Here is a 21,440-nt window from a genome sequence, read left to right as displayed (position 1 = left end):
TCACCCACACATCCCCACCCTTGATCATCTCAGCTATTCAGATTAGAGAAGATCCAAATTGCCTTTGGCTTAGATTTTTGCAAAAACCAAACCAAACCAGTGTTCTCCCTCCACCTGGGGTGATGGGTGTAGGTTTTCAGCTACAATCAACTGGGGATTCTTATAAGATTATATAAATCAACAGAATAAATTGTTTTCCTAAAATCTGAAGACTCCTGCAGGAACATGTGTTGGTCCTGGCTTAGGAAGAGTCTCAGCTGACTTAGTCAATTGAAATCCACTTTGATCGCATTAGCTTCTCCTTTTAAACCAGACATGTGAGGAAAATACACAGTTCCATGTGGATAAGGAAAGAAAACAAGCTGCCCTTGCTCTGAAATACATGAGGTTTATCCAGCGCAATGAAAAATGGTGGAGGCAAAGGTTTGTCCTCAGGAAACTTCATGAGATAGAACAGAGAGATGGGGAGCTGCTCACTGCCCTCATGCTCTGCCCAAATCGGGAAAATTCAGGGGATGAGTCCCTGAACTGTGAAGACAGTGGTTCCAAATGAAGTGAAGCATGAATATCAGCATCAGGAACATCTGTATGCCCAAGGGAATTTCTGTATGTAACTGAAGGACAGAGAATGGGAGATTCAGATCACTGTACAGGATGTGTGTCTTGGCTTGGCAGTGGAACAGTGGACCGTGTTTTCACATAAAGTATGTTATTTTCCTGTGAATTAGAAACAGATGTAATTTCTTTGAGTAAAAATGCTTGGGGGGTTCTTCTGCAACATGTTTGTCTTTTTCTGTCAGGATGCCAGCTGGCACAACCCAGCAGAGAAAATCCTTAGTTGCATTCGTACCATTTTCCATTGTACCCTTCCAAACAATCTCCCAGCACAATGTGCTGCCATCAAGGTAAAACACTATGTCCCTTCTCCCTGGATCTCCAGGTGGGTGCCAGACAGCAACAGGAAGGTACAGCTCTCCATGGCTGCACTGATTCTTGCCTGGATGCAACAAGGAAACTTGACATCCAGGTGTTGGGGGAGTTGACCCATCCATCCCCAAGGATGCTTTATTCCTGCTCTTCTTTAATGGCATTGAAATGGAAAATGTGGCACCCTGTATGTTCTAGGGAGATATTCCTGGGGAGCTCACAGGCTCTTTTTGGAACTCCCAGCTCTGTTTTTCCTCCTGCTTTCCCTTGGTTATACAAGCTTTTATTTTTGATACGGCCCATATAAGGCAAGTCCATCTACAGACAGCTTTTCCTTACATTCCCCCTTGCCAAGATGATGTCACCTTAAAAACGAGACTTGCAGAAGGTTAAGCTGTGATTAGGCAGATCGTGTCCCCCCAACTGTGATCTTTGGCGGAGCGAACACCGTGAGGATGGAAAGGGGAAGATAAGGGTGCTGTGCTGGTGCCAGTGGTGCTGAATGCTGGTGGAGCAAAGCACACTGGCAGCATTGTGCCACCTCACTGTGCAAAGGCTGAGCAGCTTCTCGCCCTCCTTAGTGGTTTGCTTGGTCCTGGATCTTGGATCGTTTCTTGCAGAGGTAAGAAATGTATCTTTTTTCCTTCCTTTGCACCTAAAATTATCTTGTGTTACTTTCTGGATCACAGTCTGGACTGATGGATGCAACAAATAGCTCTTGGGAGCATTTATGCCATACTCAACTGCCTGCCAAGACTCACACTTTCCCTCAAGTGCTACACTTAAAATCTTAAAACCTTTTGCATTTGTTGACAAATATCTTTGTAAACCCCTGAACTGTGGAGCAGCATGTGGAAGTGGGGAGGAGGTTGTTGGTGACAGAGCTGGAAGGAATGGGTGAGCCTGCCAAGTTCTGTGGTCTAAGGTTGGCCACAGGAGCCCAACATAAATATTTTAGTAACAGAATTATTTTAACTTCATTTTAATGGATGTTTAAGCTGTTTGTTCAGCTTAAAATTGTTTTAAAGCAACATGTTTCCATGTGCTGCTCCCAGGAGAAGACAACGTGAAATGTTAATTCACAGAATTCTGTGAAATGTTAATTGGCTTTGTCTGGGAAGGGGAAAATTATTTGATAAGTTGCTGTAACATTCCACCTGGGGACTGCAATGCTGCTCAGCTCCCAGTACCCACAGTGCAGGGGACAGGGACAGGTCTGTCGGTGTCCTTTGTCCCCTTGCCAGGCCTGAAGCTCCACCAGCAGCAGTCCCCTCATGGGTGACATTGGGATGGTGGCCTGGCCCAGTGGCAGAGAGCAAATGGGGACAAGGCACATCCAGTGGTTTTCCATCCGGCTGTGGGTGCAGGCTGGGGTTTTCTGGTTTGTTTTGGTTTGCAGTTGCGTTGAGTGGTTTATTCTCAAATGCGGGAACTGTTTTGAAAATGCTGAGAACTTGGCGGGATCAGCAGTGGAGTTATTTGAGGCATCCCAGCTGGTATCCCTTCCGTTCCCTCCCAGCCTGGACAGCACAGGCAGCCCAAAGCCTGCCCCATGGATGGGAAACCAGCTGAGCTGGGGTCTGGGTTTGCTGCTGCCCTGGTCCGTGGTCACAAAGGGGAGCTCTGTGCTACCAGCTGTCCCCAGAGCTGGTGTTGAGGGCTGTGAGCCCTCAGCACCTGGTGGTGGGATCTGATGGGAAGCTGTGGAGCTCTGCAAGCCTGGTATCGCCATGTAATGGTTCCCTAGCCCTCATTCCCTTTTGGCACTCTGTACTTCCAAGCTTTGCCATGTCCTCAAAAGACCCTGACTTGGCTCAAGCAAGTCTCTGGTGAGAGCCAGCACTTGCCACCCCGTTGGGTCTGTGCTGGGGCCTGAGGGGGGTGATTGATGGTTCCCAGAAAACCCTTGGCACATGAAGCACCTGATGCCCAGGAGCTGCTTTCCTTCACTCCCGATCTCCCCTCCTCCCACCAGGACCCCGCTGCAGCCACAGAGAATTCCCAGGGGAATGTGGGGCTCTGTGGGAACTGCACTCCCACGTAAGGCTCTGAAACTGAGCCACAGCTGAAAAAGCATTCAGGGGCAAAAAGAGTCCTGACACAGATCCCTGTTAGGAGGTATTTTCCTTCAGAAGCACGGGAGGAAAAACCTCAAACTCAAGAGTAAATGAAAAACACAATAATGAGAAGCTTTTCTATAGCTTTCCTTTTAATTCCAGCATGTAATGAATGATTTCCCATCAAGGCAGAGAGGAGGTGGAATGCTGCACACCCTCAGAGTGCAGTCAGAATAAATAAATCCCATGTTTGCATCTCTATGGAATCTGTCCTCTGCAGAAGCCACAATGTCCTGCACACAGCTGGCTCATGAGCTCATGGCTGACAGGGCTTTGTGCCCGTGCAGGGCAGGAAGAGGGGACAGCAGCTGCCCTTTCCCTCTGGCAGGGTTTAATGTCACCTCCAAGGTCCAACATGATGCATCCCTGGGCCTGAGCACAGCTCTGTGGAGGAGGAGAGGAGCCCAGGAGAGCAGTGAGTGCAGAGCTGAGGCCACGTGCAAGGAGAGCATCCTGACGTGGGACAGGGGAGCAGCTACGTCGCGATGTCGTGGTCACGTCTTGGCAGCCGCAGGAGGAAGGTCTGCAGGGAACCGCTGCGTGGGAAACCTGCCCGCTCCTTCTTCTGCTTCCAGGTCTCCTCTTCCACGGAGTAGAGGAGAGTCAGCATCTTGTTGACAGTGTAGATGGTGTCACCCCTGACAATGGCAGTGAAGAGAGCTCCCTTGCTGTTCATGAACTGCCCGGGCAGGGCGCTCCACTGCCGGGACGTCAGGTTGAAGCAGTCGATGACACAGCGCAAGAAGTCGTCGTAGGGGCCGTTGCGCATGACGTAGAGGTTGTCACGATGGGCCACCATGCAGTGCCCGTAGCTCTGGTGCCGCTTGAGCTCGGTGACGGGAAGCCACACGTCTTGCTGGGTCTCGTACTCGTAGATGACAGTGGTGTCCAGTGGCTGCCACAAGCAAACAAAGATCTGCCCCAAGGCTTGGGCACAGGGCGCTGCCGTGCTCGGTTGTGGCAGGTCAGAGACGAAGGTCCAGGTGCTGGAGGCCAGGTCGTACCTCTCCACGGACTTGAGTGAGATCTTCTCGTACTCACCACCAATGGCGTAGAGATAGCCCTCGTGGCCCACCAGCCTGACATCGTAGCGCAGCTGGTGAGGGCTGGGGAACTCGCTCCAGGTGTTGGCATCAGCATCGTAGCAGAAGCTGCTCTCCACCACCTGCTTGTTGGCCCCATAGACGCCACCCACGATGTAGATCTTGTTATCCATGGTTGCCATGCCGGCTAGGAATGTGCTGGCGCTCAGCGGAAGGCAGGAGAGGGTCCTCCATGTGTTGGTCTCCTCGTCCAGGTAGCAGATGGTCCTGGAGAGGTCCTCCAAGAACTCGAAGGTGGGCGTGTGGGCTCCCACTGCCACAAAGGTGCTGGGGAGGAGGGCTTCCACATAGGCCAGCAGGTCATCGGAGAGGCAGTCCAGGTACTCCTCCAGCTCAGCGTAGCTGTCCCTGATGTAGAGTGCGGCACAGTGGAAGAGATCCAGGAGGCCGAATATGGCAGCGGCTTGGTACAGCAGGATGCAGTTGTCAGAGTTGATGGAGTGGATCAAGTACTTGGCCAAGGGCTTCACCTGCAGGAAGGCAGCACATTCCACTGCCTGGAAGGTCTCCTCGCTGCCAAGGATGGGCCTCTCGCCCGCCAGCACCCGCAGCATGGCGAGGAACCCGGCTGCACTCAGCTCCCCCAGGCCAATCTCCTCCTGCGTGCTCTCCCTCATGCCCGAGCGGAAGAGGGCACGGAAGTACTCACTGCTCTCCACCAGCAAGGCCTTCTCCACCGAGAATGACTGCTCCTCCACGCGGATACGCACCCGCTCCGGGGGCCCTGCCTGGGAACCTTCCTCCTCCGGGGTCATCCTCGCCTGGGACCTCAGCAGCTCTCAGGGGTGGGGGAGCACCCGATGCCCCTCTGTGCCGTGCCCCTGCACAGCCCCCTCGGCCTTCTCCAGCCTTTGATGCCTTTGCTGAGCTGCCCGGTGGCCTTGTAATATAAATACCTTGGGCTAAAGATAGCTGAGCTCGTGACCAGGGCCCTTCAAAGGCATCCACCAGGCTCAGCTGCCCCCCCAAGCTCAGGCAGGGTTCCAGTGTCACCAGCCAGCACTGGGCACAGCAGAGGTGCCTGGATATCCCATGGAATACGCCCAGCCACTCAGGAGAAACCAGGTTTTGCTTTCTCCACTCTCAAGCATCCTTCTTATGATGCCCTACGGAACAGTCCCCAGCCTGGGGAGGGCAACACACTTGCATGGCTGGGAAGAACATCTGGCCACACTATTTTTTTTTTTCTCTTTAAAATGTGAAGTTTACAGCTCATGGAGGTAAACAACATCAGCAAATCTCATTGCCACCCCGCTCAGCCATGGGAAGGGATCTTGGCTGTTCCTCAAGTGTTACCATGGGCAGACAGAGACCTTCTTTTGTGACCCTCTCTATAGCAGCAGCATCTGCAACACCCATCCCAGCTGCAAGGAGCCATAAACCAGCCTGTGCTTCACCTGGGGATCTCAAGGTGAGAAAAAGGAAGTGCAGCAACCTCTTCTCACCACAAACCTCCCCTCCGGCCTCAGGGCTTGCCCAGCTCCCCATAATACCTGGCTGTGGGAAGAGATAAACCCCTGTTTACTGACACAGAGCTTGACAGTGAGGGAAAGTGTTATTTGTGGCACATCACTTGTTAGTGTGCTAATCACAGATTTTTCTGGCTAGAAATCCCATTTCAGCTCCGCCATGGGGTGCCAAGGAAGGCTGACAACAGGGCTCACTTGGGGGCTCCTTCCTGGATCTCCCCATCACTACCTGTGATTAGTTTGCAGCTGGTGTTTTGTTTTGATGAATAATTTAACTTGAGCAGCTCATCCTGTTGAAGGTCTATTTTCTGCTCCCTCCTTAACCCCTTCATCCCAGCAGCTAGGAACTTTCCAGGCAGTGCATGATGGCAAAGCTCTTACCTCAGGATCATGGCCACAGCGGGTTCCCCCAAAAATCCAAGTTTAGGGAAGAATGGAAGAATTTTGCACTTACACCACTGCCATTGATCCTCATGGATACCCAGCTTAAAATACCATGTTTAGTTCCAATTGCTTTTAAGTGCCCTAGACCTGTGACCAAAGGGGGTCTGGGGTAAAGGGTCCTCAGAGGGGCTCTGCTTCCCGCAGGGGAGTTATCCCTGTGATCCCCATCCTCCCCATCCCTGGGGCTTGCAGGGGCTTCCACACTCCCAGACTATTTTGGGAGGGCTTAAAAATACCCTGCCTGTATTAACGGGCAATATTCCCAAGGGCGCAGCAGCCCCGCATGGCCGCGGAGCAGCCGCGGTCCCCCAGCCTCGGCTGCGGCCCCCCCGCAGTCCCTCGGGGCCGGCCCTGGGGCCGCATCCTGTGGTCCCGGGCATCGAGCCCTATCCCAAATGGCTGTGATCGCCATGACAACGCTGACTTCAGCCCCCGCCACCTACTCAGGCTCAGAGCCGCTGGGTGCCGGCTGATGGATTGGTACGGGCGCTGGTGAGTACTCCCCGGGCTCCCTCTTCCTCTTGGCACCGAGGCTTTTGGGTGGCAGAAGGGAATTTCTCTCCCTGGAAAGCCTCTGCCGGCAGCAGAAGGTGTCAGTGCTTGGTTGTGTCCGAAGGAGCCGGGCAGTGGCTGCACAGGCAGCTCTGGGTCTGCTCCTGCCTGCCGGAGCTGGGATGAGTGCGCCGGGCTCAGCCGGGACAGAGGGACCAGGCTTGGGTTTGCCGGGACACGGCGAGGAGCTGCGCGCTCAGGAAGGTGCCGGGACACGGCCAGGTGGCCGCCAAGCCGGGGCACGGCAGGTCTGGGACCGGGGGTCCCTGCCCGAAGCCGGGGCAGCTCGGGGTGCCGCGTGTGCTCTGCCGCGGGGACCGTCCTCGGGTGGCCGGGGCAGCGTGTCCGGCCCCGCGGCGTGGCAGCTTTCCTTACAAGGAGTTTGGCTGGAGCCCGAGCAGCGGGAGCCGCGCTCGCCTCCGCCTGCCTCATTCATCGCAGCCCCGGCCGTGCAGGGGCCGCTGCTGCCCCGGCCCCGCGCTCACGGAGAGCCCCGCGTCCCCTCCGGCCCTGGGTCTTAAGGTGGGAGGCTGCGTTTCTCTTCTCTTTCTGGGATGTGAGGGGTGGGCAGAGGGCTGGGGGGTCCTTCTCTTTCGGTGGGGTGCTGGCCGGCACTGTGGGATGAGGATGCCTCGGGATGCGGATGGAGGAGAGGGGATCTCCCACCCTGGTGCTGCTGAGCCCCTCTCTCCCCCAGGCTGGGGCACCCACGAGGCAGGCAGTGAGAAGGTGCCCATCCGACGGGGCAGCGGGTGCTCCATGTCCCCCCGCTCTATCCCGCAGGAACGAGGATGTCCTCGATGTTCGGCAAACCCCGAGCCAGCAGCGAGCGGCCGCCCCAGAGCGCCCTCCCCGAGTGCAACGTGGCCATCCTGGGGTGCAGAGGGGCCGGCAAGTCAGGTGAGACGTGCAGGGCAGGGCATCGGGGAGCTGCCGCCAGGGGACACCTGCCTCACCTGCCTCTTTCACCTCCTGCAGCTCTGACCGTGAAGTTTCTAACCAAGAGGTTCATCAGTGAATATGATCCCAACTTGGGTAAGGCACGTTCTTATCCCATGGAGCATCCTTCCCATCTCCCACGTTTCCCATGAATTTAAGGGGAAAGAAGAAAACAACCCACCCAAAATTATACAAAAAACAACAAGGGCTGGATTTAACCCAAAACCATCTGTGAAAACAGAGGTGAAAGCAGTGCCCTCTCTGGGGGGACTTCCCATGGGAATGTTGGCTCCTCGCATTGCCCCCAAAAAACCAAAAGCTGAATTCTTGAGGCTCTTTGAGGAGCATCTCATGTCTGTTGGGCAGGGAAAAGGCTGAGGAAATGAGGACGGGTGCACAGCAGGCAACCCTGGGACTGAGTTTTGCAGTGAGCAGTTCTGGGTATTTTTTTTTCCACTCATTTGAGTAATTAATAACTATTTTCCTAGGCCTGACTCCAGGCTGTGGGGAAGAACCATAAGTGATTTATCGGGGACATTAAGGAGATATGGACATTGTCCAAGAACCAACTCCAGTCGCTAATAATTCAGTGACTCTTAGAAAGAAGGATAAATCCTTTCTTCCTCAGATATTTTTGGGAATGTGGTTTTATCTTCCCACGTCAAAACCTTTCCGAAACGCATCGGTTAAAAGCTGGCCCAAAGAAAGCATCTTTCTCCTGAGGGAATGGCTCAACGGCTCTCCCTGCCTGCCCTCCTTCCAAAAGAAAGGACTGCTCCTCTCGCTTGATTTATTGGGAAACAGTCCCATGTCAAGGCCCCAGCTCGCTTTATCTCATCAGGCCATGGCTTTTAGATAAGGGCTGAGCCCTGGGTGCAGCGATTGTTGTGCCAAGCTCCTTCCCCTCCCTCCTCCTCCTGTGGGAGCCCATGTTTGCAGCACAGGGAGAAATAACTGCTCCTAGCCAGGCTTGCCCAGCAACCAGTCCCCCAAAATAATGTTGTCTCAGGAAGGAGTAAGGTGGGAGGACTTGGTGGAGGATGCTTCTCATCAGGGCTGAAATTTTTCCATGGTATCCCAAGCATCCTGGGCTTTGCTTGGCTTTGAAGAAGACAGGATGTGCCAGCCCATCCTTACAACCACCCTTCTTCTTGCAGAGGACACCTACTCCTCAGAGGAGCTGGTGGACCAGCAGCCTGTGCTCTTGAAGGTGATGGACACTGCTGACCAGGTAAGGCACTGGGGGTGTGCTGACCAGCTGGACCATGGCTGGACCACGACTGGACTGGGGCTCAGCCACTCCTCCCACGCCAGGATGGCCCCGGGAACTGCGAGCGCTACCTGTGCTGGGCCAGCGCCTTCCTGGTTGTCTACAGCATCGACAGCAGGAAGAGCTTCGAGGGCTGCCAGCGCTACCTCGAGGTGCTCGCCCTGCACGCGCGGGGCTGCCAGCGCCGCTGCCCCGTGCTCCTGCTGGGAAACAAGCTGGACATGGAGCAGTACAGGTACCGGGCACGCGGTAAGGCTGCCTGCTCCCCGCGGGAGAGAGCTCACACATCCCCATCCCTGCTGCTGGGATGCACAATCCAAATCTGATTTCTTCACGGGTATTTCCACCCCCATTAGTATGTGAACAGCCTCCCACATCCCTGAATTTCCTGCCCCAGGGCTGATGTGTTTATTTTGAGCCCGTTGGTATTTTCAGTAGGATGTTTTTTGGCTGAGTGGCGAGGCAGCGTCACCATCCCTGGCAGGGCTTGAGCCAGAGAAGCCCCTCTGGACATGCCCTTCCTTTCCCTGGAGCCCTGTAGTTCCAGCCCCACTGCCAGGACTGGATGTGCCCAATATGTTTTTCTGGCCTTTTGTGCTGCTCTGTGGTCCCACAGGCCCCTGAGTCACATGCACTGCTGGAGCCCTCATGCTCCCAGGATGGAGGTATCCCCCTCCCCACAGCAAGGACCTGCCCCATCTCCTCCTCCCTGCTTCCCAGTGCACTGTCATCACACCCACCCCTGGATTGCTGGAACACATCCCTACCAGGAGAAGCTGTGTGATTCCCCAGGGACACAAAGAGACCATTACTCTGGGATTTTGGGAAAAGCAGAACTCTTTTGGATTCATGTCCCAGGGCAGAGATGGGCAGGTGCTACCTTGGTGCTCTCTGGGAAGGAGGTGTGGGATGCATGATCTGTTACCTGCACCTTTTTTGGGTGGCTGCCGTGCCCCAAGGGATCCTGCACCCATCCCCTCTGCTCTCGCCAGGCAGGTGCTCTCAGCAGAAGGGATGTCCCTCGCCAGCAGGTTCGGGTGCCTCTTCCATGAGGTGTCGGCATGCCAGGACTTCGCTCGGGTGCAGCACGTGTTCCACGAGGCCGTGCGGGAGGTGCGGCGCCAGGCGGAGTGGAGCCTCCCCGTGCGGCCGCTCTTCATCTCCGAGGAGCGGCCCTGCCCGCCCGTGGCCACGCCCGTGGCCCTGCCCACCCACCACAGCTTGGCCACCTGCACCTTCAACACCCTCGCCCCCGTCAACTACAAGGAGATGCCCTCGGTGGCCCAGGCCAAGCTGGTCACCGTCAAGTCCTCGCGGGCTCAGAGCAAAAGGAAGGCTCCCACGCTCACCTTGCTGAAAGGCTTCAAGATATTTTAGGACACATCCCTGTTGGCGGCAGAGAGGGAGGAGAGAGACCCTCATCCATCCCCCCAGCTCCACGGGAGCTGGGACCTTCCATGATGGACTCACGGGCACTGCAGCAGCCGCTGGCACACGGCAGCCCTGGTCTCCGTGCCAGGGCAAAGCCAGCAGTGGCAACTTGGCGAGCAGGCAAAGTGCTAAGGGTCTGACATGGGCTGTGGCATCGCTGTGCCTGCCCCTGCCCGGTGTGTGCACCCTGTCCTGCCACTGCCACTGCGGCCAGCCCAGTTTTCTGCGAGGACGCAGCAGCTTCCAGAGGAGCCAGAGCTGTTGGATACCACTGGGAGGGGAAGGGACAACTCCACGGCCACCAGCCAGCTTGGGCACCTGGCCCACAACTACAAGAGCCCAGGAATGAGGAACTAATCATTAATCCAGCATGGAGGCACCCATCTCGTTCATCCCACAGGTCCCCGACTAAGCAATAAGTAGGAGGAAATTTTATTTTTATTAAATCCAGATAAAAAAGGTGCAGATAATGTTTCAGCTGCTTAAAGGCCTCAGGTGGCCTGTAACCCATATCCACACATCAAGCTAAGTCACACCATAATTGCTGCTTTTTTGCTCAGCTTTTTACACTATAGCATCCCTTTCCAAAGGCCTTGCAAAGAGATGCTTTGCTGACAAGGACATGGTCTGCAAAGTCTGTGTTTAGAAGACTGATGTTTTTCCAATAATGTCCTAAATTATTTCATGGTTTCTACACATGCCCAGTGAAGGACACAAAGGGAATCCTGGAGCAGACCAGGCTCTGCCTGTGCCTGAGCCAGGGTCAAGGGCTGGATGTTTGGTTTCAGGTGCTCTATCAGATTAAATGTTCTGCTTCTCCCTGGAGTTGCAGTTACTTTGCAGAGTAAAATATTCATGTGTATATTTGTACATATAGCCATATAAATATATATATATATATATGACCTTACTGACAGATTCAATATGGCATTTTGATCAACCACTTTGGAAAGTATTTTAATAAAGAGGATTCTGAAAAGAATAAAAATGTCTCAGCTTCAGTGTTGCTGTTTTCCTGATGGGAAGTGAAGCTGCTTTTCCTGGCTGACTGCAGGCCAAGCTTCCCACTTACTTCCCTGGCTCAGGTGAAACCTGTTTGCAGCACCTGAGGGAGGAGAGGAAGCTGGCACTGAAGGGAAGGCTGGAAGCAGCCAGAGCAGTGGGGGAACACCAGCCAGGCAGGAGATGAGCCCAGGGCCCCTCCTGCAGGTGCAACTCTGCTGCTTTCTTGTTTCACACTTTTCTTTCTCCAGGCTAAACTGCATTTTTAAACTGGCACCCCTGTGAATTGAGACATTCTGATACCTTTCTTAAGGCCTAAATGGGCTGACTCCAGCTGCCACTATATGGCCTGCTCAGACGTCTCTGTGTACAGGGATGTGACAGTCCCATCTTTCCACTGGACCACCACGTCCCCTGGTCTCTGGGGCCCTGGCTGCTGCTTTAGTGGCTCGGCCAGGTTGTATTCCTGCACAGGCATCAGGGCTTGCTTGGCATCGAGGTCAGCCTCCTGTGTGGGCTGTGCTGTTTCTCCGTTCACGAGGATTTTCCTTTTCCTGCAGGGAAGGCACAACAAGGACACACGAAGTGAAGCAGCAAGCCCAGCCCACATCTGGGGGCACCAACCCCGGTGAGGGTCACAGCCACCAATTTACACCGTGTTCCTGGAACACGCCAGCTGCGTGTGGGCAAACGCCGCCAGGTGAGCTGTGCCCGGTAAGTGCTCTGAAGTGTTTGAGCACACACGGCTGTGCGATTCACACTGGGAGAGCGCCCAGCTCCTGACGCCAGGAGCAGCACGCAGCCAGCCGTCACTAGAGGGAGAGCGAGGCAGGCTCGCAGCGTTAGCGCTTCTCTCGTCTGACTCAGTGCTACGTTTTCATGCCCTAGCAAACAGTGACTTGCTCCTCAGCTGCGGGGTTGTGCAGGCACCGGGGAACTCTGTGGGGATGTGCATGGGGAAAGGCTGGGAGTCCTGCTCCAGAGCCCCTGTACTTAGGGGAGAGCACCTCACACCAGTTACCATCCTTTCCCTCCCAGCTGCCCTGTGGGGCTGGGCAGAGCTGTGCAGACCTCTATTCCATCCAGGGCTCAGACAAGGGGCTTGTCCCAAGTGACACAATGAGCAGGCATCAGGCAAGGTTTTATAACAAAAAATGGTTCAAAGGGAGTTTGCTCTTCTCCCCATCACTCAGGGCTTGTCCTGCCCTGCCAAACCCCTGTGGCTGTTTGCCTCGGAGGCTTTCAGGGCACCACCACACACCAAAAGATTCTCAAATTTTCCCGTCTCACCTGTTCCGCACAATGTTAATGGTCAGAAGAACGAGACCCAAAATCATGGTCGCGAGGGACAGCGCAAGAACAGAGTAATTCCATGTTGAGGCTGAGGGAAAGCAGAGAGGCACTGTTAGCAGGCACAGCACAATGTGACCCATAGAGCCTGGCAGGGGTTTTCTGAGGACATCCAAGATGCTCTGTCCTTGATTTTTGTGGCTTTGAAGTTGATCCTCATGACGCTGACCTGCTGCTATGTCAATCTGCTTCCTCCACCCTGCCAAAATCACAGGAGACCTTTGCTCTTTTGGCAGGCTCTGCCTGGAAAGAGGCTGAACCCCAGAGACACAATCTCAGCACAGCCTCCTGCCTATCTTCACCTATGGCCTGCTTACTCCAGAGGCAAGACTGAGGGTTTGTGTGTCTGGGGTAAATCACCTCCTCAGGGTAGTGGCATCTCTGTTAGGCAAGAAAGCTGACAGCCAAGGACTGTGTCTCAGCCCAGGAACACCAATGGGACTTACGGTCTTCTCTGCGGAAGAACCAGAGCAGCTCCTCCAGCTCTTCCAGTTCCAAGCCCAGTGGAAGGGTAATGTTGCCTGCTGTGTGCTCATCCATGTGTGTGCTGGCCAGGGTGGTTGGGAGGTACTTGTGCTCTGCCTCAGCTGTGGTGGAAAGACAAAGATGCAACAGTCACTCACTGCAGCCCTTCAGACTCGAGGTGACCTTGCCCTTCACTCCCAGGGTTCCCCAGCATGTCTCTCCAAGCAGGCAGAACGCAGCCCTTAGTGCACAGCCTGAACTCATGCACTGAGAAGTGGAGAGTGTTTCTGGCTGCAGACCCCATTAGGTGAGGCAGCAGGGCTGCAAAGACTTCAGAATGCTGATAGGGCCTTTCCACATCCCCCATCTCCCACCAAGGAGAGGCAGCTCCGTGTGCCACAATTCACCAAAGAGTTGCCTTGCCCAGACCAGTCCTGGAAATCTGACTCTGGACTGCAGTTCTCCAGCAAGAAATTCTTATTTATCAGGCTGGCTTGTATACACAGCTTGACTCTAGTAATTTTTATCAGAAAAGCTTCTTTCTGCAGAGAAACCCACATATAAGTGTGGCCAACTCCAAGAACAGAACATGCACACAGAATGCAGATGGGAATGACACCCAGTTCTGGAACAGGGGTGTGACTTTTTCCTTGGCTCAGTCAGGCTGCTGCTGGTGTACACTGAGGAAAATAGCCCCATCGAAAGAAAGAAAGAAACTGTATTTCCAGGAAGTTAAGGTCTTTGCACATGTGCACATGCACCTACTTTACCCACACCATTATCCTTTAAGCCAAGACTCTACCTTGCAGCAGGAAAAATGGGATTATCCAGAAGAACTTCATATTTGTGTATGCAGATGGGATGGATCACACCTTCACAGTATTTCTTCAGTGTGGAGATGCCTGCAAAAGACAGAGAGACTAAGGAGTTGACAGAGAACCTGCTTCCCCTCCCTGCTCCAGCTCTATTCAGAGAGGGGATCTCATGTATCCCAGCATCTGTTTCCTCCTGAGAACGTGAGTCTGACCTGCCAGGACAGGGTGCAGAAACCCCTGGGCCACCAAGGTGACAGCAGAGGGGTCTGGCACTGCATCTGCTGCCCGAGGTGAACCTGTAGAGATGTGAGCTGAGCTGCTGTGAGCCAGCCCCTCCCCAGCTAACAAAGCTTCCCTGCTTGCTCCCCTGCCATAATCCCTAGAGAACATATACTTTGCATGTGACTACCTATTGCCAACCCATGGACGGCAGAATATGGGTGTGGAGATGAGGAAGTGGAGGCTGAGCTTCAAGAGGAGGCAAGGCTGGCTTGCCATTGAGGCTACGGTGTCTCCCATCCCTCAAGGAAACAGAAAGTCCTCCTTGACCTTTAGTCCCTCATTTATTAGTGGCATCAATCCAACTTTTATGGCTGCTCCTTCAAATTAGTTCTTCAGCGTCCTTCTAAGGGCCCTGCCCTGAGCAGGGGCTCCTGGCTGCCCACTGTGAGCTGGTGACACGTTGAGGTGGCTGTCCCCAGCCCATGGCTCACTGGCCATCACCCACTGGCAGGTCAGCCACACCACAACACACCTGCATCCCTCAGACATTCTGGCCCCACAGGCCATTAATTATTATATGAAGACTTTTATGACAGCCTGATACTCCCAGCTTTTACCTGCCTTTGCTATGTGGCCTGGTGCTGTCTGAAACTTGCTTCCCAAGCATGTTCCACTGTGCCAGGCGTGTCAACAACGCTGCTGCTGACTCCTCAGGGAAACATTTGTCCCGTCGGTTATAGACCTAATGATTGCTACTATTTTCCCCCCCATTCTCAATGTCTTCACAATTCAAAGTTCACATTTTATAGCTAACCAGGCATGCAGGCTTACTCCCTGCTGCCAGAAAACCACCTGCTAGCAATTCTTAGAGGAGGGGACTCTCAAGTATGTGGTCCACTTTGTATTTCAGAAAATATGGGTAAAGCTGCTCCCTGCAGTTAGGTGTGCCAATTACCCTTCCGTCCAGGTAACCTTTAGCTTATTCACATGGATCACCCCTCACAAAGGAGGAAATAAGGCCTTGGTGCCAATGAAAATAAGTTACAAGTCAGCTACACCCTAATAAGAAGTGGCACTTGAATGTGTTAAATCTTGCTGTGCAAGGCTTCTGAGTAATCACTTGCTCAAAGAGGGATATTTGACAAGCATGTTGCTGATTTTCCCCTAAGGTGTTTCATAAGCTGTGGGCTACCTCCTGGTGTCTGTGCACAGCAGGGATGCTGGAAAGCTGCTGGAAGTACTTTGCTACTTCATCAAGTAGTGACCAGCAGCCAAATCTCCTCAGATATGGGAGGCCAGAACTTTGTGGGTAAAACACAGCAGCAGAATGGACCCTTATTGTGCATTAATAGGACATTTAAGTAAAATGTCCTTAAGGGAAACTTCTGTTATTTTAGAGATCTTTTACATCTAAATCACATTAACAAAATTAGTTTCATTCACCAAAGCTACAAAACGAAGTGTTCTCAGGTCAGTGTGTCTACTCCAGTAGAGAGTGAGCCTAAACCACCAGTTTCCCCAGTAAGAAAACAGTGACTCCCACAGCTGGACTGGACATGCTCTGAGGAGCTTGGATCTTGCAGCCTGGAAGAGATTGTTCAAGGCATCTCCTGCAGCCTGCCCCGCACAGCTGCTCTGCCCTGCTGCCCACACCCCACCATGGGCGAGCTGCTCCACGAGACCAGCTGGGACAGATGGGGGATGCTCTTCCATTGCTCCCTGCTGCACATCCAGCAGTGACTCTGGTGGCTGATGGACAGAGACGAGCCCTTAGATCCAGGCCTCTGCAACTCCAAGTGTGCTCTTTGTTCTCCTGTCCCTCTGAAGGCACCCAAGACCCTTCTGAGGTTGCTTCCCCCACTTCACAACAGGGGAAGCTCAAATGAGAGAGAGCTCATCCATTTTATGCTCCTATGGGAGGAGGCAGAAAGAACAAAGAGGCCAGTGCCTCTCAAGAAACATTTTAGCTGCGTTGAGTTTATATTGACTCCTGAATGTCTTTGTAATTTCTTTCTTACAAATGGGATTTTAACATCAAAAGCTGCAAAATCTGTACAGTATTATGTATTTCAGGAACAAAGAGTCACACAACAATGCTATTTCAAATCCTCCTGTGGATCTGTAGACTTTGCTGGCATTCAATGAAAACTCAAGATATTACAGGAAAATGTCAAGGGACTGCTTTTTGCTCTATGCATTGATCCCAGCACTTAAATGGTAAAACCATTTCTCCTAATGGAAGCCCTTGAAGATCTGAGACATGTCACATGCAGAAGGCAGAGCTGAGGGATTGGTGCTCTGAAGGCTGGCAGAATCCAGCAAGGGGGCTGTGCCATGTGGGAACACAGGAACACACACCCTCACAGCTGCACGTGGCTTCTTCCCAGCCAGGGCACAGCACGTGGTGCTGTGAATCCTCCCTGTGCTTGGTTTTTGTCAGCTCTGATATTCATGGCTGCTCACCAAAACACATTTTGCCCTCATTCTGCAAATGAGAAGTCTTTAGACACATATTATACTGGTTTAAGTAAAAGATGGGGGGAAATCTTTTGGAAAGACCATCAAGTACAGCTTCTGTTGAGACAATAATGTCCCTCTGGGCTCCGTATTCAAAGCTCACTACACAGTATGGGACAATGCATTTAGAACATCTCAGTCTTTTTAAATTAGTCTCTTCTTGTCATCCAGACTCTCTCTCTGGTGGTTGTCCTATCTTAGCAGATTGTGTTAAGATGGGTCAGTTATTTCAAACACAGTGTTAAAGGGGGATGTCCTGTCTTTGGGATTCATAGAGGATATGTATACAATGTCACACCACAGACATACAAATGGATGGTAGGGTTTATAAAGGCACATTAAGGTCTGAGCTCCATTAAGGAAAACAAGGAATTATTTAATATTTAAAATATTAAGGCAAGAAGGCAGTCTGTGCTATTTTTTAACCTCTGTAAAGTAAAAAGCTAAAGAAAAAAAATCTAAGTTATATTATATAGATCTAAGTTATTTTTATTTGACTGCTTTAATAATCAGGAGTTACCTCAGCCTGCTTCTTACTCGCCATTCAGACAGTCTCTCCTTAAAAAGTCTGCCTTCACTTAATATTTCCAAGGATTCAAGCTTTCTAACTGGAATAAATAAATAATCCTTTTTTTACAGATAGCTATAAATTAACCCAGCAGCCAGTGCAGCAGGAATGCCCGTTAATCTCTGCTAACTCACCAGAAACGTGGAGTTCCCAGCAGGGAGGAAGCTACATTTCTTCTTTAAGCCCTGTCATCCGAAGACATCTCCTCCAGCACCGTGGTAATACAAGGCTCCCTGTGCTGCTGCTCTGGGTATGCTACCAGCTGTGATTCACTCTGCTCCTGAGTCATGTGTGAAGGCCAGTTCAGCAGCTGAGGTACACTCCAGCCCCTGAAAAACACACCTCTTTAGTGGGACCATTTACAGCACAAGGTGAATGACCTTTTGCCAAAGCATGAGCTGTAGCAACTTCCAGTTTGTTTGCTCAGGTTATTGGCATAATCAGTATTAGAAGAGCACGCTGAGTAGAATGACACTCAGTAATAAGTTACTCTTCAGTGAAAATAAATGATAATGTTCACTCTGCTTGGCTCAGTCCTCTTTGCATACAGGAAGCATGTCCTGATAAAGCAGATATTATCCTTTTTTTTCTTTTTTTTTTTTTTTTCCAGTGAATGGCCATTCTAAGGCTGTCAGAGCATCTTACCAGAGGAAAAAACATGGCATGCAAAGCTTGAAGCAGCAGTCAGAGATTTTGCCATCCCACTTTTACAGGTACAGGTAATGCCTGGCTAAGTCAATAGTCTGCTAAGAGGCTCTGCAGACTGATGTGCTGCTTTTTGTGACAGCCAGGTTGGGAAAGGAGGATTCCTCCCCCCTGAAATGGGGACCTGATTCATGGATGGAGCTGCACACTGCAAAGCAAGAGAGATGCATCTCACCAATGGGCTTGGGACACACAGCTAGCTCTGGTTAGCTCCAGCTGAACTGCAGATGGCAGGTGTACTATCCACGTGTTTGTCCTGTTCTTGGTGATTTTCAGCTTGAAATAAAGTGCTCAAGGCCATGTGTGACAGGGCTTGGAGCCATCTGGTCTGGTGGTAGTTGTCCCTGCCCACAGCAAGGGTATTGGAATGAGATGATCTTTATGGTCCCTTCCAACCCAGGCCATTCTATGATTTTATGATCTCTGGCACTGAAGCTTTGTTCAATGTTAATTGTTAATTGTGATTAATCCTTTGAATCCCATCTCACATCCAGAGTTTCCCTGGGCAGCCCCTGTGAAATACACCCAGCAGAACATGTGCTCCCCAAACAGAGATGTTTCACTGCTCAGCCCCAGCCTGGCAGCAATCAGATGGGAGCTCAGAAATGCATCCCCCAGGAAGCAAGAGCTGCTCCCTGCTGTTGGAAGCATGTCCAGGCAGGACATCCTACCACATGGTAAATCGTGCTGTCTTTCCTTCTCAATTCCAGCTGGAGCTTTTTAGAAGTGCCACCAGTGTGGGGAACACTCTTCTAGCATCTTTGGAGCTTTTTGTTGCCAGGGTGCACAGGAATAGGACATAAGTGGTCTCACAATCAAACTTCTGGCATTGGGAAAGTTCAAAGAAGACACTTGGTCTCTGTAGAATAATCTCTGAGTAGAGGGATAGAGACACTGGCCATGGTGAAGAGGTGACTAACATAAGGATGGTGACTGCAAAACCCCAGAAGGTTCCTTTTCATCCCAATTTTCTACATGGCTTGATGTATATATCTAGGGTCAGGATGCAGGTAGGTGGCTGAGATATGTTTAGGACTCAGCATGATGTACATGGAAATGAAACCAGTTCCCCACTGGTTAGAGTTGGCTCTTGTGCCCAGTAATCCTCTCCTTTTCCAGAGAACCACAAACATGCTCAGGAGTGCTCCTCTCCAGCAAGGGCGTGCTTGATTCTGTGTCTCTCCTGACAACACTGGCACTGGTCAATGTGAGATATCTTTTTACTTCTTGGAGACACTTTCAGCATCTTTGGCCAGGAAGCAAAGTGGAGATAAGATCTGATTTATCTGATTTGTGTTCTGTTTCCTCCTCAGATTTGTCTTCACTACTCTTGGGAAGAATTTGTCTGACCTTGGTGTTTTAATTTTGCTTATCTTTTTTGATCTCTTCAGTGTCTTTGACCTGAAATGCCTGGTTACAGAATAACTAAACATTCAGGGTTGGAGATTTTTTTTCTTTCCATGTACAAAAGCAGAGTTCAAATACAGCAGGAATGCCAGATTTTTTTTTTTTTTGTGAAACAATCAGATAGTTGCTGTCATTCTGAAAAAATTTATATCAAAATAAATCTTCAGTTAAAATTCACGAACATTGCGTCGAAGGCATAATAATGAATAACAGCCATGATGTGTTTGAAATGTGCTGTCACAGCAGAGCCAAGGATGAATTACGTGGGAGCAAGTGTACTGGAAAGAATTTAAGTCCACTTCAAAAACTCACTGCAAATGAAACTTTAATCACTTTGTGCATATGTCTGGCAAAAGCTCAGCATGGAGTTACAGCATTTCCAGGAGCGTTAACTACAGCCAGAAGTGAGAATCCATCTCTGGGCTTAAGTCCTGGAGGAACAGCAGGTGAAACTCTACACACACTGTCAATGACATGTTCAGTGCCTGGATCTGATACCTGGAAATTAACACTGAGCAGCAGCTGGATTCTGGGTTCAAACTCACAACTTCTGGGCAATCCAAACATACACGTACATCCCTGGCCTTTCTGAAGTGCTGGTGACAAATCCAGGGCTTCACCCAGGACCTCAGAGAACTGGTATTTGTGGTCACCACACAGGACATCTCCTTCCAGCCTTGCTTCCAGCAATCTCCCTCGCTGCCTCTGGAAACCATGAGTATTTTTCAGCATCTGAGATATCACAAGGTCAAATTTTTCACCATCTGAGATAAGGCCTGAAATTACACTCTGTGCTGAACAGCACTCCTCATGTTTGGGGCCTGACAGCCATGAGTGTCTGTAATCACTTAGTTATTGTGCAATGACGAATTGTTCCCTGTTTGTGATAAGTCAGACTGTTCACCTTCCCTTCTTTCCAAGCCACTTTCCAACATGAACCAAGCTGGGAGCTTTAATCTCTTCTCAAGCACAAGCCATTCCTTCATCCTTGCTGGCCTCTTGTTTATATTTTATTTTAACTATAACCTTTCATTTATGCACTAAGATGAGGTGACCAGAGTTGACGTGTACTGCCTTTGACTAAACCAAGTATTTTCATGGAACTTCCCAGTTAACAGAGAATTGTAAGGTTTTTTGAGCATTTGATTTTTCCATACTGATTAGGAAATTACCTCAGTATTTGGTAGCATATTCTCCTTTTCTCAGGGTACAGGAATGTAAGCACCCCAGTTAGGATGGCCTGACTTTTTTTTAAACTTGTAACAGCAATTTTTCATTATTTTCTCCTTATTACCACAGGAGACAATGGCATCTTCAATGTCTGAAAGAAGAAAACCCTAATGATGGGCAAACAGACATGAAAAAGGGAAGGAACACATACAGCACTGCTTAGTGCAGTACAAAATTTCACTTTTTAAATGGATCCTTCCCTCATGTATCCGACATAAAATTCTGCCATCAATTTTCCAAATAATTTACATATTTCCACAGGCATATAGGACATTTACAGATTCTCACACTCCATGCTGCAGAAATTCCTAGTGTGAAAGATTGTAGGACAGACTGTGATTTAGATGAGCAGGGAATTTGTGTATGTGATTTACATTAAAAGCTACACAAATAATCCATCTTCCCATGGGGGGAAAGAATGTACTTATCAGAATGATAAAATATTTTCATACTTACGTTATGGGAGGAGACGGTTCTTTTAAGTGGTGATTCTGACCCCATAGTTTACAAGAAAACATTCTCTGAGTTACTGTCACTGTTAAAATGAAGCTGTCCGTGGAGTCAGAAATGGAACTCTGTTTTTTAAATGCTGTCAGAGCCAGATCAGTGGCTTTGGGGTCAACACCCCTTCCAGTCCCTGACGTTTTTCTGCATTATCTTTGCACTGAGGCAGCATGGACAATTCCTGGTCAGGGTTAAGGGGGCACGGGTGACACCACTCAGGATCATTGACACTGCAGCTGGAGCTGTCAGGGCAGCCCTGATGGCTTCCACCACCCCACACCAAGATCAGGGAATTGCTAGGGTTGGAAGGGACCTCTGGAGATCACCCAGTCCAACCTCCTTCCGAGGGAGGGTCATGCGGAGCATGGACACAGCAGGACGTGTCCAGGGTTTGGAACTCCAC

The 21,440-nt window shown here is 51.1% G+C and overlaps 3 protein-coding genes across 11 annotated transcripts; 1 reads left to right on the top strand and 2 right to left on the bottom strand.

Moving 5' to 3' along the window:
* Positions 1-1,419: 1,419 nt before the first annotated feature.
* On the top strand, positions 1,420-10,530 carry RASL12 (RAS like family 12). 5 transcript variants are annotated; one of them, XM_005483481.4, is made up of 6 exons: positions 1,420-1,549; positions 7,396-7,512; positions 7,591-7,647; positions 8,709-8,782; positions 8,866-9,056; positions 9,814-10,530. In XM_005483481.4, exons 2-6 carry the CDS (start codon positions 7,404-7,406, stop codon positions 10,196-10,198), a joined length of 816 nt encoding a protein of 271 aa, XP_005483538.1. In that variant the 5' UTR covers positions 1,420-1,549; positions 7,396-7,403; the 3' UTR covers positions 10,199-10,530. The 5 variants fall into 5 exon arrangements, with proteins under 5 accessions (XP_005483538.1, XP_026647075.1, XP_005483537.1 ...); XM_026791274.2 differs by lacking the exon at positions 1,420-1,549 and adding an exon at positions 5,360-5,558; XM_005483480.4 differs by lacking the exon at positions 1,420-1,549 and adding an exon at positions 5,565-6,552.
* On the bottom strand, positions 3,098-5,044 carry KBTBD13 (kelch repeat and BTB domain containing 13). Its single transcript, XM_005483483.4, has one exon. It carries the CDS (start codon positions 4,900-4,902, stop codon positions 3,520-3,522), a length of 1,383 nt encoding a protein of 460 aa, XP_005483540.1. The 5' UTR covers positions 4,903-5,044; the 3' UTR covers positions 3,098-3,519.
* A 138-nt stretch (positions 10,531-10,668) lies between the features above and the next one.
* Positions 10,669-21,004, bottom strand: SLC51B (SLC51 subunit beta). 5 transcript variants are annotated; one of them, XR_012582079.1, is made up of 6 exons: positions 20,990-21,004; positions 17,326-17,520; positions 13,872-13,971; positions 13,051-13,191; positions 12,545-12,635; positions 10,669-11,808 (listed from the first exon to the last, which is right to left on the bottom strand). XR_012582079.1 is itself a non-coding variant. In XM_074549163.1 (6 exons), the coding sequence occupies exons 3-6, from the start codon at positions 13,909-13,911 to the stop codon at positions 11,595-11,597; spliced, it is 486 nt and encodes a 161-aa protein (XP_074405264.1). In that variant the 5' UTR covers positions 13,912-13,971; positions 14,724-14,815; positions 17,326-17,464; the 3' UTR covers positions 10,669-11,594. The 5 variants fall into 5 exon arrangements, 2 of the variants coding, with proteins under 2 accessions (XP_074405264.1, XP_074405263.1); XR_012582077.1 differs by lacking the exon at positions 20,990-21,004 and adding an exon at positions 18,072-18,086; XR_012582078.1 differs by lacking the exon at positions 20,990-21,004 and adding an exon at positions 17,837-17,851.
* Positions 21,005-21,440: the final 436 nt, after the last annotated feature.

This window comes from Zonotrichia albicollis, chromosome 11, assembly GCF_047830755.1.
Source record: "Zonotrichia albicollis isolate bZonAlb1 chromosome 11, bZonAlb1.hap1, whole genome shotgun sequence".
Classification (NCBI taxonomy): domain Eukaryota; kingdom Metazoa; phylum Chordata; class Aves; order Passeriformes; family Passerellidae; genus Zonotrichia; species Zonotrichia albicollis.
This window is presented reverse-complemented; position numbering and strand designations above follow the sequence as displayed.

Coding starts and splice junctions, on each gene's coding strand:
- KBTBD13 (XM_005483483.4), bottom strand. CDS start 4,902: ATGACCCCGGAGGAGGAAGGTTCCCAGGCAGGGCCCCCGGAGCGGGTG.
- RASL12 (XM_005483481.4), top strand. CDS start 7,404: ATGTCCTCGATGTTCGGCAAACCCCGAGCCAGCAGCGAGCGGCCGCCC. Junction 7,513..7,590: donor CAGAGGGGCCGGCAAGTCAG/GTGAGACGTGCA, acceptor CACCTCCTGCAG/CTCTGACCGTGAAGTTTCTA. Junction 8,783..8,865: donor TGATGGACACTGCTGACCAG/GTAAGGCACTGG, acceptor CTCCCACGCCAG/GATGGCCCCGGGAACTGCGA.
- SLC51B (XM_074549163.1), bottom strand. CDS start 13,911: ATGAAGTTCTTCTGGATAATCCCATTTTTCCTGCTGCAAG. Junction 13,192..13,871: donor CCCATTTTTCCTGCTGCAAG/GTAGAGTCTTGG, acceptor TTTCCACCACAG/CTGAGGCAGAGCACAAGTAC. Junction 12,636..13,050: donor GTTCTTCCGCAGAGAAGACC/GTAAGTCCCATT, acceptor GCTTTCCCTCAG/CCTCAACATGGAATTACTCT.